This window comes from Danio aesculapii, chromosome 10 (assembly GCF_903798145.1).
Source record: "Danio aesculapii chromosome 10, fDanAes4.1, whole genome shotgun sequence".
In the NCBI taxonomy this organism is placed as follows: Eukaryota; Metazoa; Chordata; class Actinopteri; order Cypriniformes; family Danionidae; genus Danio; species Danio aesculapii.
In genome coordinates this window covers 10,636,499-10,653,856 of record NC_079444.1, presented here as the reverse complement: position 1 = coordinate 10,653,856, position 17,358 = coordinate 10,636,499, and the positions used below count along the sequence as shown (strand labels likewise).

Below are 17,358 nucleotides of genomic sequence, written 5' to 3'. Positions count from 1 at the left end.
ATTATACAGAGCTTTACATGTATTAATAAGTCAGTTACAATTGTATTTATAAAGATGCAGTCTGCAATGTTAAAACTGTGTTGTTATGTAACAAAAACTCATTAGTAGTAACACAGATTTTGTTTTGTAAAATAAGTGAATGTTTTTTTAATTGTGGATAAGAGATAAATACTTATAATAAGTCAAAATACAGTTAAACTCATGAAAACGTTATACGTGGACCTCGGAGAACAGTACAGTGAACCCTTTGAAAGTGAAATGCTTCTTTTTTGGCTGTATTGTTAACATTGTTATTTGACTCTCTATCAAATCAGTCTGTTAGAGCAGGGGTTTCCAAACTGTGGGGCACCTATTAAGGGGGGAGAGAGACATTGAGGTGTGCACTCGAGTAAATTATGACGACAATTATTATGCGTTCACTAGAGAGAAAATGTTAATAACGTTAGCTCCACAGCTAACTATCAGGCACCTGTAGAGTTAATGCGTTCCAGTAAAATATATACAAATAAAATAAGCCAGGTGCTTTTTAAAACTAATGACGGTAAATGAATGAAAGTCAAACCGGTGAGCCAACTGACAAAAAAGTCCCCTTCTGAATCAAATCAGCTGGATGCTCATCTAGATCTTTCACTTACTTTAAAGACTACTGACTACGTTTACATGGACATCAGTAATAGTTATTTGCCCTAATCTGAATAAGACAATAATATAAATACGTGAAGTGATTTTGGAATGTTGCGTCACCAGGCTATCCATGTTTCCTGCAGAGTCTCATGTAATTTTGGGTGTTTCATCTTTAATTTCTCGACTTTAGCTGCAGTTTGGCAGTTCAACTTTTACTCATGAACATTTCATTCATGCCCCCGTGACAAACTGGGTTATTAGACGCGAATATGAAGGACTGGTGGAAGAGTGTTGCTTTTATTGATACCGCACGTCGAATGGAAAGTGTGTGTGTGTGTGTGTGTGTGTGTGTGTGTGTGTGTGTGTGTGTGTGTGTGTGTGTGTGTGTGTATGGGCCTTTACTGACAGGCTCGTGTGTGGATCTTGTCACAAAATGAAGCGAAAAGTGCTACATGACGGTAATAGTTTGATTGCGGTGTTTACTTCAATAATGCCACTGATATATGCACTCCACATGTCTTAATTCCATTTCTGTTTAGTTCAGTTATGACTTTAGTCGGATTAAGGTAATCAAAAATCGCTGTTTACATGGTGACTCTTAATCAGAGTATTGTCTTAATCGTATTAAAATCATAATAAAGTATTGTTGCCCATGTAAACACACTCAATGTTCGACACAACCACACCGTCAGGGCTCTGCGAACTTGGCTTTTGCGAAGCAGCATTTTCTGTATGTATGTACATCAAAAGCAAGTATGCTATAGCTCACGCTTACTGACAATGGAAGATGATTTACGGTTAGTCGTGTCAGGAATCCAACCACAGATTAGCATGTTGTCCTCACAGAAACAGGCTCAGCCATCACACTGAATCAGGAAAGCTGTATATTTATGTTTCAATATAATTAATTCTACAGACTTTAAACGCAGCAAGTAATATGTGAATGATGTTTGCGCATGCATTATACTTTTGGCTCGAGGGAGGGGTGCCTAGGGGGGCGCAAGTGAAATTGGACAAACCTGAGGGAGGCGTGTGTCCTAAAAGTTTGAAAACCCCTGTGTTAAGAGTCCTGAACTCACCGGTCTGAGTTTAAGATAGTAAGTCTCTGTGTAACTGCGTTTGCTGAAGGGCCAGAACAGCCTCTCGTTGGGTGAACACACTCGAACCCGCGTCTCCAGCAGGAACCTCACAGGCTCCTCCACCTCAGTGATCACCAGGTCCACTGCCGTCGTCATGTACATGAACTTATCTGTGTCACACAAGTAATAGAAAAGCAGACATTCTTATTAGTAATGCTAAACGCATTATGTCATTGTTTGTGGTATAATGACTTTATTAATACTGTTAAGATAATAAATTAAATAAAAATATTATTAAACCATTATTAAACAAAATAAATATTGTCATATATTATTACATCAACAACAAAAGTATAGTTGAAGAAAAAACTATTAGTCCTCCTGTGATTTTTTTTAACTAAGTTGAAAAATGTTCATATTTCAAGCACAAACAGGACAAATTCAGGAGACTTTGGGAACCTCTCCAATCCTTTCTACATAAACTAAAAATGTTATTTTAAAAGAGTTCTGGTTTCTTCTGTTTTGTTTTGATTATTTTTAAATGTTTTAATTATTATTATTTTCCTTTTTAAACTTACATTTGTAAATGTTTATTTAATTTGCAGCACTTGGGGATGGTTTGTTTGTTTGTCTGATTGTCTTTGTTGTTTGTACTATTTGAAGATCTTTAAAGAGCCCATATTATACATGAAATAGGGTCATATTTAGGTTGTAAGGGTCTCCAACAACAGTCTAATATGCATGCAAGGTCAAAAAACACTTTGATGGTCTTATAATCTGCATTTATTTTTACCTAATTATCCCAGCGACTCCCATATGAATCGTTCAGCGATTCATTTGTTCCCAAACCCCTCCTTAGCGAAGCTAATCTGCGCTGATTGGACCGATGACAGCCTGCTGCGATTGGTCGACGACACTGACAGGCTTCAGCGCGAGACAGAGTGAAATGCCCAGCTGCTAATCTACAATATAAAAGTAGTCACAGTGCATACACGCTTCATAGTGGATTTTGGCTGCCAGTGGGTGAATGTAAATACAGACGATGGACTAGAAAATACTGACGACTATTTTATTGAGCAAAAAGTCCAAGAACTGGCGAGGAGATCTCCTAGCCTCCTAGTCACAGTCTTCTTGCTCTTTTCACACACACACACACACACACACACACGCACACACACACAGGGCCTGCGCGTCCATAGAGGAGCGGCTGAATAGAGAGGGCGCGGCGCTCAGTTATATTCGCGAATACCCGTGCGTTACACACACGAGGAGACACACACACACACACACACACACACACACACACACACACACACACACAGGGCCGGCGCGTCCATAGAGGAGCAGCTGAATAGAGAGGGCGCGGCGCTCAGTTATATCCGCGAATACCCGTGCGTTACACACACACACACACACAGGGCCGGCACGTCCATAGAGTAGCGGCACGACACACGCCTAGAGCGCTAGTTCAGCTTGCTGGGTGCAATTTAGACAGCTCCCTTGAATCTAAGCTGAAATATTTTGAAACTTGACCGTTGCATGTGTGTAAACAGCTGACGATCCGTAATCAAAGCGGCACGCGTCGCGTTTTCAACGTGGCTTTACACGCGATATGAGAATATAAAGAGTTAACCTGATACAGTACACACGGTTACAAGTAACAAAACACAACTAAATACAGAATTTTCAAGATAGAGTAAACGAGGCAATAATTTTAATCGCACGTACTTACACTGGTGAAATGGGGGTAGAAACTGATTCATGATGCACTGATCCATGTTCAGACAGTCTTCACTGATCCTTCCTTTAACAAACTGATGAAGTCTTCTTTGTAAGCATATAGTTTTCAGAAGCACTCAGAACTGCTCAAGGCTGGGCTATAATGCTCTAAGGTTTCCTCTTTAATTAGACTCAATAATATCCATCTGCACAGCGTGACTTCATTCGACTGGTGTCTGTCTGTGTGTGTGTGTGTGTGTGAGACTTTTTTTTTCTGTTAGTGGGCGGGGCCGCAGGTTTCAAATCTCCCGGGTTTGCGCGCCTAACTACTTGTGTTTCGTAGCTGCGTCATCAAGAAACACCTAATGACTCGTTATCAAGACGACTCGTTTGAAGCACTATGAGTCGACTCTTTTATAGATGAATCAATAGTTTTAAACACTGTACACTTACAGATTTAAGCCTTAGCTGGATATTTCACTTCACTTAGAGCTGTGTTACACACTACATGGAAGGGCATTTTCAAAAACCCATAATATGGGCTCTTTAATTAAAAAAAAAAGTGTTCATATTTTTAAACATAACACGGTTACTAACTAATGTCTAACAGGTCATTTGTTTCTCTTTGCCATGATGACTGTACACAGTATTTAACTAGTTCTTTTGCATGATACTAGTACACAAATTAAAGTGCAATTTAAAGGATTAACTAGGCAAGTTAGGTTAATTAGGCAAGTCACTGGACATCAATGGATTTTTCTGTAGCCAAACAGAAAATGTAATGGGCTAATAATATTGACCTTAGAGGTTTTTATTTCTATTTTTTATTCTAGAAAACTTAAAACAAATAATTTATCAGAAGTGAAATATAATAGAAAATATAGTGATTTTTTTCCTTGCTCTGTTAAATATCACTTGAAATATTTGAAGAAGAATATTCATTTCACAAGAGGGCTAATAATTTAGTCTTCAACCAATACTCCTCTGATTTATTATTATAATTATTCATTTACTATTTAGTATCAGTTGGAATAATGTTACAGATCCAAAAAAAAAAAAAAAGTGTATGACCTAAATAAAGATATTTCAGAAACAGCATCAGAAGACCTCAAACAACAATCTGAAAGAGAACGTCAATTCAACTGAGTGTGTGTGCGTGTACCTTTGGGCGTCTCCTCATTCACAGCTTGAAACTGAGGAGTGTTGGGATTCCAGCTCCCTGTGATGATGTAAGATTTCCCATCAGAGCTTTTGCCCATTGACTCCTGACAGACGGGAGGAGGCAAGAAGAAGAGAGAATAAACAAGCATGAAGTCAAACAGATTATGACTTCAGTTCACTCACGGTGACTTGTCCAACTGTGGGCAGACTAGGCCAGAATCTTAACTACTGATCAGCGGCATAGTATACAGAACTAACTGAACAGAAGGAAACACTTCTTGATTGTGAACATGATAATATAATACTGATTTTTAACTATAAACTGTCAAATCTGTGCTGTTGTAAGTAAACATTCGAAACAGTGAAAAAAAGATAAGGACATTCCCCAAATCACATACAATAGTATTATTTTAATACATTTATTTATTTATTTTAGTTGCGAGCAATGTACATTTTCAGTTGCTTGATGTTTATTGTGGTATTTTTTTTTTGCAATGCTTACTGTGTCACCAGTTAATGTCTATTGATGTGTGTCTCTATAAGGCTTTGCTCTTGCCTGCTGTCCCCCTTTTTTATTATGAGAAGCTTGTTTTCCAAAGCGAAACACGCTCACATTCGAATTTAAGTAAGATGATGATACTTTATTTGTATAGTGTCATTTGATGTCTATAATAAATGTGGTTTATAGTGAATGCCACTATAATTTTTGTTTGTTTGTATGTTCATTTTGGTTCTATATACAACTAGATTTACAGAAATTAGGGGTACTAAAACTATTGTTTATAATGTTTACATCAGAGCTGTCAATTAACTGCATATTAACATTGGCAGCCATTATTAATACACACAAGAAGGCATAACAATACGCCCTCTTTACATTTTCATTCTTTTTCAAATATATGCCAAGTGATGTTTGACAGAGAATGAAAATATTCACAGTAATTAATTTTTTCCCTAAGAACAAAATTTGTAAAATAATTGTTAAGGTCAATTTTATTGGCCCCCTTAAGAAAATCTGAGGTAACACTTTAATATGATGCTATTGAGTATGAGTAGACTGTCTGCTTAATATCTGTTGATACTGACATTCAACAAACATTTAACTGACTATAAAAAACTTTGCAATTACATGCCAACTTACACTAACCTTAACCCCAACCTAACAGTTTACTTATAATCTAATGAGAATTAGTTGGCATGTAGATGCAATGTAACTTAAATTCAACAAACGGACCATCACAATAAAGTGTGACCAAATCGGATGACACTTTAGAATAACGGTTCATTAGTTATTGTTAGTTCATGTATTTTGTAGTGAGTGAGGCGCAGCTGTGAAGGCATCCACGGCGGGTGGTGTGAGTGCTAATTAACGACCCCTGGACGCATCACTTGTCTCGAGTCTCACGGAGGAGCTCTGGATCTTAAGAGGAGAGACCGCAGTGGTAGATGAGAGAGGACCAGGCCTGGACAGTTTATTTTGATCTTTTACTTTCAGTTTGACTGCAGTCTCTGTGAGGAGATGCCGTCTGTTTGTTTTAGTTTCCATCAACACATTATTTAAAAGTTTGCCAGTTCTCCGCCTCCTCTTTCCGACTGGCCAGTAACTTCATTACATATTTATTAACATTAAAAATATGAATAATCTTATAAAGCATTTATTAATCATAGTTCAACATTAACTAATGCATTATAAAAATAAAAAGTTGTTCTTGTTACCATTAGTTAATGAACAGTGAGTTAACATGAACTAACATGATCTAACATTATTTAACTTAAATAACATTAGCTAAAGTTAAGCAACATAAAAAAAAAAGTTGCAATAAATGTATTACTAATTGTTTGTAAATGTTAGTAAATACATCAACTAATGGACCACTATTTTAAAGTGTTACCCAAAATCTTTTTTCGATTTGGTACAAAACAAACCACTCTTGTCCAACGACTTGCCTAAAAAACCTTTAAGTTTAAGTTAACTTAGTTAAGCCTTTAAATTGTACTTTAAGATGAACACTAATATCTATAACAAGTAAAGTATTATATACTGTCATCATGAGAAAGACAAAAAAAAGTTATGCGATGCCCTGTGGTTTATGCTATGTTGGTAAGAATAGTAGACCTTTAAAAATGAGCATCTCTGAACATCGATGCGCTATTCAACACCATGATCCTAGAAGTCCAGTTGTGCAACATTTTCCAGTTATAAGTAGGCATGTGCCGGTATAAGATTCTGACGGTATGATAACCTTGGATAAAAAAATACCACGGTTTCACGGTATTGTGATTACAGCTCAAAAATATATTATTTTTAAATGTTTGGGTAAAAAAAAAACAAAAAAAAAACACTTTTTTCCCCATTGAATACATTTTATTTAAGAAACATTTTAAATACTTTGGAGCAGTAAACATGTTAGGCTAAATAGTGAAAGTAAATCATTGACTTCAGCTCTCTTCATTAGTTTCAAAAACACAGATTTCTTAACAACACATAAAAAATACATTAAAAAAACCTTACATTTACCTTTGGAACGGTATAACAGAATATTTAAAACCTTGACTTTTCAAAACCACGGTAAACCTTGAAACCGGTTATCGACACATTCTGTCTCCACTCTACAACACATAGGGATTGTTGTTAAGTTCCCACATTGTAAATTGCTGTTACAACGTGAAGTCTTTTGGATTTTTACCCTAGATACGTTGTCTCCAAGAAGTTTAAATGAAAAGTCTGATATTCGTCCTAATAGTTGTTTGATTAAATATTTTTTAGCTATATTTTGTTGCATTTCTTTGTTATATTCTGTTGGCTTTCTTTATTTGCGATTTATTGCTAGGATTTGTTTTTGTATTTTCATTTCGAACATGCAAGTTGTGTAATTTACTAATGTGTATTTTTTTTGTGAGATAATGTATGAGATCAAGTGATCCAGAAGTGTATAAAAAGAGCAACATGCTGTAATGAATACTGTCTGATGAAGAGCCGGTGTGCTCGAAACGTTACACGCTTTGTGTTAGCATTAAACTGGCATTTTTTGGAGCTTTGGTGTTGCAAAATTTTTTGGGTATAAAAAAAAAATTACAAATTTATTATTAAAAAATTTTGTTTAAAAATATGTTTAACAGCACTTGGGAAATATCTGAAAAAGAATTTAAATTTTACAGGAAGGCTAATAATTTTGCCTGTATTTAATAAATACCATTAAAAATGTCCTATTTCTAAACTCCATTATAAATTCTAAAACACCAGTGTGACTGTTTTTTCTCTCACAACTTTGCAATTCTAACACATAAAAAACATGCTGTGATTTATTTCCATAAAATTTCCTGTTTTATGCCACATATAAAAAAACATTGTGGTTTATTTTAAAGAAAATGTGTTGTTTTTTACGCCACATACCAGGTCGAGCAGGTGCATATCACTGTTCTTCACGTTCTTCCCCGGACTCAAAAGCAGACCAAAACACCTAAAACGCAAACATATTCATCAACACACACATTTTCTTTGTAAAAGCACAACTCCGCGAAACCATTCACAGAGGGGAAGCCTGAGAAAACATTTATATATAAACAGAACAGAACAGCTGTTCATTCAGGCAGGGTTGGCTTCAGTTCAACACAACATCAGTCACCATAGAGAAAAACCATCCTCCATTTTCTCATGAACACTTGAGCCCAGAAAACATAATTCAGCGCATGTTTACCATTAATAAATGAGCTATTGTTTGTTATGTCCACACTGTGTCACTGGGAAAAGCACATTACCTCTCGATGGCCAGCTCTTTGTTGGACGTTTGCTGGACGTAGATCACGATCTTTTTGTCCATGCCTGGCCGCAGTTTGAAGCTCTGTCTGTCCTTGTCCTTTGAAACAGCACTGGTGGACACAAATGCATGCTTGGTTAAACACATGGCCAGATTTATCTTCAGAATGAAAAGATTTATTGATGATTTTGATGACAGTTGGGCACATTTCGCCTATAAATTTGTGTTACCATATTATATTTCTGTACATGTATCAAATGAAGCCTTGTTCTCACTGGTGTTTTCATTAGACGCTCATTACATTTGTAAAATAATTATTGCTGTTCTTTTTTAAATAATCATAAACTAAAGGTTATAACCATAAACTAAAAGCTTAAATCAGCATTATAAAGCACAAGGCAAACTTTATTTATAGAGCACAATTTTACACAACCATAGTTGATCCAAAGTGCTTTACAATAAAATAAAATAAAAACTGGTATTAAAAATATAAGGAAATATATTTGTATATAAGTAATACTAAAATACTAATAAGAAATAACATGCATGCGTCACTCAAAGGTAAGAGAGTAAAAATAAGTCTTTAAATTAGATTTCAAAGCATCCAATGAAGGAGAAATCCTGATGTTCAGAGGAAGATTGTTCCAGAGCCCTGGGGCCGCAACACAGAAAGCTCAATCACCTTTTGATTTGCAGCAAGATCGAGGAACAGACAAAAGAAACTGGTCATGGGATCTTAACGGTCTAAAAGCTGTGAAAAGCCTAATAAGTTCATTGACATAGGCCGGGGCAGAATTGTGCAATGCTTTATAAGAGAAAAACATGGGTTAAACAAGATTAAGATGTATACTTTTATTAGAATTATAAATATTATATATATCTTGTATGCTAATTGTATATTAAATTTAAAAGTAAAATGCAGTAATATAGTGAAATTTGATTACAGTTAAAAATAATTTTCCTAATATAAATCTAATTAGCTGGTTTGATCAAGAAACATTTCCCATTATAGCTGCAGAAAATTAAGATTTTTTGTGTGTGACGCGTATGTTTTTTGTCACTTCTGATCAATTTAATGAAGACAAATGTAATACAATTGTTCAATAAAAGAGAATTTATATATAACTGTAAGAATCATTATTAATGATTTCATACCGACAATGATAATAATTTATCATGATAGAACAGTAAATCAGCATATTAGACTTTTGAAGGATCATTTGACCACTAAAGGCTGAAGTAATGCTGAATATTCATGAATATTCTATGAAAATGAAATAAAGTTTAGACGTTAGTATCAGTATTGCTAGTTTTTAGGATATCTATAAGCTAGTGTGCTCTAAAACAGCGTTTAGAACATATAAAACTGATATAAACATGTAAGGCTTGTAGCTTGTCACTTCCGTCTGAATGGATCAACGGTTTTATTCACATCACCTCATTCGTTTCTTATCAAATCCTAACCAATCAAATGCTCTCTAGTATCTGACATGCCCCTCCCTCTTCAAGAGGCTTCACATTTGATGCGCTTGAGCTCAACCACTTTCACTGGCAGAGTGGCGATAAAAACTAAACGCTATTAGCTGTTTTATAAAAAGGGGAGGGGATACACTATGCCCCACCTTCTCTTCATATTTAGTAAGTAAGTAATGTGGATTTATATAGCGCATTTATTGTGTATGGCCATACACCCAAAGCGCTTCACAATCATGAGGGTGTCTCCACACCACCACCAGTGTGTAGCATCCACTTGGATGATGCAACGGCAGTCACAGGACAACGGCGCCAGTGTGCTCACCACACACCAGCTATAGGTGAGGTGAGGAGCCAATTCGGTTGAGATTACATCAAACATCAATAAAAAAATGCACATTTTAAAGCACCTCACAGGACCTTTAATCACAGAAATAAATACCATCTTAAAATACATACGTTACATGTGTAACACAGCTCTAAGTGAAGAAAATATCGAAGGCTTAAATCTGAAAGTGCACCGTGTTTAAAACTTTTGATTCGTTTATAAAAAAGTCGTTAAGAATGGAACAATATGCTGGTATTAAACTGCATAGCTTTAATGTACTCCTGCATTGGGCACACACATACACTCTGCACTCTGACTACTTCAACAATGTTGATAAGCCGTGCTGGGCATTTCTCTCTGTTTTGCACTGAATGCAGTCGACCAATCACAACAGACTGGGTCATCGGACCAATCAGCGCAGATTAGCATCGCGCTAATGAGGGGTTTGGAAACAAACGAATCGCCGAATTAATGATATGGGAGTCGTTAGGATAATTAAGTAAAAATAAATGCATATTATAAGACAATGAAAGTGTTTTTGGACCTTGCATGCACATCAGCCTGTTGTTGCAGACCCCCAAAACCAAAATATGACCTTTTTTAATGCAAAATACGGGCTCTTTAAGATGATTTTTCTAATATGAACTATTAAAATGTGCTAATGCATGTTCCACTGAAAAATACTTCTATACAGATGTGAACAAGTCAAAAAAGGAAACGTGTTCCACTGATTCACGGAGCAAATTTGTGTTAATAGCAGCACGTGTAGAGCAGAGGAATGAAGATCTAAGATCTGATAAATGGCAGGAAACATGTGTCGACACTTCAGAGAATGAGGAGAGGTGGAGGAACTGCAGGATTTTTCTATTTTTATCGTATCCTTCATCAAAACAGGGCAGATGACTTCCGAAAGCTGGATACCAGAAAATATGGCTTAATTTAATAATGCAGTTAGACTAGACCCGGCGGAGGTTAGACCTGAATGAACTTTGGATGAAGGGAGAGATGTAGAGCGGTTCACCTGAACGTGCCCTTCCCATCATCCTCTTTGATCTCCAGGCTGACGGTGAAGGTGAAGACGTCGCTGTCTGGCGTGAGGGGCGGAGCCTTGGTCGCGAGTGGCGCTTTATTGGCTGATCTGCGGAAAGCTGTGGCAAAGCTGTAGAGTATTCGACTGACCTACAAATGCACACACAACACACACATCTCAGTGACCGAAGTCAAAACAATCTCCAATGACACACACAGGCTGCATTACAGTGACTCACAGTCGGTCAGTTCTCAGGTTCTCAACACACTCATTAGCACACATACTAATCTGGATACATTTAGAAACATAGAGGAAACAGCTTTTTGAAGACAATCCCCTGACAGGATACATTTGAAAATGTACATGTTAAGTCACAGGATGCATACTGTATCGAAATATTTCTACTGTATGCGTCTTTGCTGAAGATTGTTACTTTTTTATACTTTTTATAATGTCACACTATACATTTCATTCTTGCATATTACATCTTTGCAAACAGACCTGACCATGCTAATAGTAAATACTATTATTGTAAATGCTATTCAACATCAATAGCAACGCTTAGCATCCACATATCTGGGGTCCATTCTTCGTAGCTCGCCTAAATGATCTAAGATGATTTGGCAGATCCTGGACCTTTTAATCTTGATAACTGATCTCTGGCTAATTTGGTTCTTCAAACAATTTTGCGAATCAGATTAAAATGTCTGGATGAACTGATTTGAGATCACTGCGTGTATTGAGAAGGACAGATCTATCAATCCGTGAAATAATGATCAGTATTGCAACGATTGGCTGACGGCACATCAGCATAATGACATCATCTGATAAATATTTATTTATCCATGTGAGCAAAATTATATCAATCAAATTTGTAGTAAACGGTTTGTTTAATATCATACGAAATAACTTTCCACATCTGTTTTGGGCAGCAGGCTTTACACTTTCATGTATCAAGAGTATTCAGCAATTTATTTAGTTTTACATTTTAGATTGGATTTTCTTTACAATAGTAGCCTAGGCCTATTTTAGTTTATTAATCGGCACCTTCGGCAAATCGGCAACTTTTGCAAAGCGTCAAATCACTGGCATATTAGCTGTCAAAATAAGTGCATGACTGCATGAATTATTATTCCTTTATAAAAAACAAATAAGCAAAAAATTGTGCATCTCTATTCCCTTGCAGAACTTGTACTAAAGCTGGATCGGTAGTCTACCTTTAAATAGTGCGCATTTGTATCTAAAAAATCCATATTAATGAATGTTCTCTTTGATCCCCTTGGAGAGAACCACTCCGCTTTTTGTACTTTTATTTACCAAGTTTTATTTATATATATTTTTAAACTTTATATATATATATATATATATATATATATATATATATATATATATATATATATATATAAACAAAAAAATAATTAATTATTTAATATTAAATATTCTTAATTATTATAAATGTGTTTATATAAACCTTTTAAAACTATTTAACTTTTTTCCCAGGTGTACATAATCTATAGGTTACTACTGTAAGAAAATATCAGCATTCAGAACATACTTTCAGTATTACCTTTGCTTGAAATGACCCAATCTAATCCTGTTTATATGAAATGAGCCTGCTCCCGAGCAGGTTTGAGCTACCAGAACTGTTGCTATGGCAACAACTCTCGGATGAGTTTTGAGGAACGAAACGAACCTGGATAGTGTCAAATCATCAATAACCATACCCATCTAAATGAGTAATCCACATACAAAGAACAGACCCCTGGTATGATCATTATGCAGTCTCGTTTTATTTTCTTTGTTACTATTAGTCATGTCAGGATCTTATTTCAGAGGTGGGTATAGTGGTTACAACATTGCGACTTCATAATTCTGTAATTTGTACAGTATTTTTCATATTTACATAGCTGTGAACTCTTCAAGCTAAAGAAGTGAATATTTTTTAGGCCCGTAGGGGCTATATTTAACTCCACAGCTGAGGTTGTCACACGATTTGGAAGCAACAAGTTTGATCTGTCAGTTTGTAAGCGAGTCTGATAACACACAGTGAATACAAGCATCATGTGCACCCCCTACAGCATAAACTAGAAAACTGTAGTCATTCTATTGCCTAATATATTCTGTATCCTTTAAATCAGAGTATTTACAGGAATCAGAGAGAGAAATTCAAAACCTTTTAAGACCTTTTTTAAAGCTCTTTCATACATTTTAAGACCTTAAAACCACTTTAGGTTTCAACCGGAAACATTGGCGATATTTTAACTTACAGTATATTTACTTAAACAAAAGCTTACGTGTTCTCCTATTTTTTCCATAGCTCTATATATATTTTTATAATTATATATTTTATCACCCAAAACAATTTCCACATAATTCCATGCTAACTTCTTTAATACCCAAGGATCCATTAGCACACTTCTCATAATAACATCTAAGCAGTCTATGTGTCAAGTGTGACTGTCTCACCGCCTCCTGGATCTCACAGCGGAAGACGTGGATGCGGAAGATCTCAGTGTTGTAATGGCTCTCAGTGAACGCGAAGCAGTCGCTCTCTGGTGTCCCGTCATGACCACGAACACAGAAGAGGATCTTGTAAATGGGGTAATTGGCAATCTCAGTGCTGCTCTGAGGGTCCAGCAGTCTGATGGCACATCAAGAACAACATACTTTGATGGATTACCTCTTCACCAATATATTTCCAGTTCCCATAAATCTGTTCAGCCCACAGTGTCTTAAAGTCCCTGATGGTAGTCTTATCATGATTATGAAATTCACCTGACAATTAACTATCTAACATGTAACTGCTGAAAATGTGTTTCACTGTCTGTTATAGAGCTCTGACGATTAATTACCTGTTTTGGGGGCTTTGTCATTTTTTTGTGCACTTTATTAACTAAATAATTATTATGATACATTTTGTTGGTTGTTTCTATGCAACACAGAACACAAACAGTGGTAGAACAAGAATGGAAATAACAGGAATATGCATAAACAGTAAAGCATGGTTTCCGCTACATTCATTCTTCCATGGCGGGGCGCCACGCCAAAATTCATCCTGCCACGGCTACATTACAGCTTTTCATTCAAAACATTTTATTTTTTTTAATAGCAGGTGATAATCGCACCAAAACGTATTAAAGGGTAAGTGAATTATAACTGCGTGAACTTTTCTGTAACCGACAGTAGTTGTGCTGTGCGTCATTTGTTTAACCCTTTAAGGTTACGGGCTGACTGACTGGCTGACTGTGACAGGTGCGTGATGCGTGAGGCCAGCTAACACGACATATAACTGTTTCACTTTACTTCAGGACGCATTAATACCGCTCTGTTGGTCTATTGGAGACATTCATAAATATTCCTAGCAAATCTAATAAATGTTGGAGACATACTCGTTACATAAACGCACAAAATTACACTTCAGCAGCGTTTATTTGAGAGCATACAAGAAGATCTGTAACGCCACAGGTAAAAAATCCTGCCGCCACAGCTGGAAAAAATCCTAGAGGAAACACTGGTAAAGACAATCACAATATTTAATTAGTACTATTCATAATAATAATAATAATAATAATAATAATAATAATAATAATAATAATAATATTCATAATATTCATAATAATAATAATAGAGAAGTTTGTGATAATGGAAATAATATTCTGTGATGGTAACAGTGATATCAATAATAATGAAGGTATTAACAATAATAATATTTATGTAATGACAACATCAATATTGAAAGAAAAAAAAATCCTGTCTTCTGTCAGTGAAAATGTCCTTTTCTCTCTCTCCTTTCCTCTTTTTTCTCTTCTCTTCCCCTCCCCTTTTCATTTCCTCCCTCATCATCATTCCATTTATGGTTTACTATATGTGCATGTATGTATGCCTAAGCTGAGGTGGCGGTGCATTAAAAGAAGGGTGTGGTGCATTAAAATCAACATGTGGTGCATTACAAAAACAAATGTGTGTAGTATGTGTTGGCTGAAGATTTGATTTGGTTATATTTATAGATTTTAAGTATATAGGACCAAGGACGGTAACATTATTAAAAATAACAACACAGTAATATTACCAAGAAGAAAAAATTATATGTATATATGCATATATATATATATATATATATATATATATATATATATATATATATATATATATATATATATATATATATATATATATATATACACATATATATGTATATATATATATCTATATATATATATATATATATATATATACACATATATATGTATATATATATATATATATATATATATATATATATATATATATATATATATATATATATATAGATAGATAGATATCTATATATATATATATATATATACACACATATATATGTTTTTATATATATATATATATATACACATATATATGTATATATATATATATATATATATATATATATCTATCTATCTATATATATATATATATATATATATATATATATATATATATATATATATATATATATATATATTTACTTGTTATTATTTTTAATAATGATACTGTCTTTATATAAAAATAAATAAATTATAAATACACTGCCTCTATGCACCTTTAGATATAGTATCAAACCTGCCATTCGTCACTATTTTTGGTTAAAAATTATTGTTTTTGTGCAAGTAAGTAACCAGTCAGTGTTTAAAATTATGTCCTTACCTAAGCCCAATTCACAATTCGGCCAGCTTGTAATAACGTTTTATATTTGGAGTGGTGCTGATAGTTTTTTGTGAGTAATGAGGACGGCAGATGTTCATCTTTGTGTCATTATGTCACGCAAGGAGTCCCGGTGTCAGGATCACTGCATTTGATCACAATAGCAGAGATAAATGACGGATTGTTATATTATTTCATTTTTTTTGTCCGGGGTTAAAAGAACAACTTCCTTATATGAAATTCAAATATTAGGCCAATTTGAGATTAGACTGTACAAATATTGAAAAAGAAATAGAAACCTAATATACACTAAATTCACACTAGAGTCAAACAATCCTGATATACCATCTGATTTAGTGCACTTTATAGTGAATAGTTTTCTAGTTACTGTCTCCCCCTTGAGTCTTCTAATGGAACTGCAACACTCGCATTCATCTTAAACAACAGCGGTCACGTCAATCACAATTTGACGGTTATTTAAAGGGATAGTTCACCCAAAGATGTATATTACCTCACCATTTACTCTCCCTCATGTGGTATTAATCCTTTATGAGTTTCTTTCTTCTGTTGAACACAAGATAATGTATTTTAAAGAATGCTAGCTTCTGGGACCCATCAACGTCCATTGTCAACCAAAATGACTATGGTTTTCAATGGGTCTACTAATGGCTCTAATAAGCAGTGGATGTTAGGATGATAGACCCACGCAGTTTGGAGGCCCCAAGAGATCTGCTTCATCAATATTAACAGAACTAACAGGGAACTCAAACTTTATTCTTATTAACTCTATATCCCTTCTTAGGTCTCAATTGCTAGTGCCGCCCCTGCCCGACAATTAGCATTTTTCAGTATATCTTCTTTGGTGTTTAAAAAATTAAGAAATAAACTTAAATGGGTTTTGAATAAGTGAAGGGTGAGTAAATAATAACCGATTTTTGGGGATGTAAACTCTCTCATTAATAACACATGCAGTACACACACAGTATAATAATAATGGTGACAGGCCTACCTGACTGTGCCTTCTGAGACTCCGGGTACAGAGAGCGTGACATCCAGGGGCATCTGGCACTGGCTGCGGAGGATGCTGACCATACGCAGAGCCTCCACCTCACTGCGTGGGGCGTTCACTGATGCACAACCTAAATATGTCAGTTTACTGAACACCACACTGTCCTCATCTGGTACAGGGGTACCAGGACTCAAGTCAGAGGGCTCATCTAGAGGCAGTGATGAAGGAGAGAGACACATCATTAGAAAACACTAAATTAAACCATTGTTTATACAGTAGTGGCTAAAAAGGAAATAAAGTGTAGTTGTGCTTGGAGCGTAATTTTTTTTTTGTATTTGTTCCACATTTCAGCTGCTTCATACACTCAAAAATGACCTTTCCTGCTTGTTCAAACTACTTATTTAAAAATAGAGTTGAAACAACACAATTCTTAAGGTTTTTTGAGACAAGTTAAATGTTCAATCCACTTAAATTTGTTAAAAACACCAATCGATTTGTGT

General features: G+C 35.2%; 1 protein-coding gene across 2 annotated transcripts in view; it reads right to left on the bottom strand.

The window, feature by feature from the left end:
- The window catches only part of LOC130236497 (rab GTPase-activating protein 1), a 158,178-nt gene that overhangs the window by 92,877 nt on the left and 47,943 nt on the right, over window positions 1-17,358 (bottom strand). For both annotated transcript variants that reach the window (XM_056467219.1, XM_056467220.1), the window contains 7 exons: window positions 16,859-17,066; window positions 13,639-13,813; window positions 11,164-11,321; window positions 8,343-8,453; window positions 7,978-8,044; window positions 4,585-4,687; window positions 1,704-1,873 (listed from right to left, as the gene is read on the bottom strand). In XM_056467219.1, the coding sequence (XP_056323194.1) occupies window positions 1,704-1,873; window positions 4,585-4,687; window positions 7,978-8,044; window positions 8,343-8,453; window positions 11,164-11,321; window positions 13,639-13,813; window positions 16,859-17,066 (992 nt within the window). The remainder of the gene's footprint in view (window positions 1-1,703; window positions 1,874-4,584; window positions 4,688-7,977; window positions 8,045-8,342; window positions 8,454-11,163; window positions 11,322-13,638; window positions 13,814-16,858; window positions 17,067-17,358) is intronic.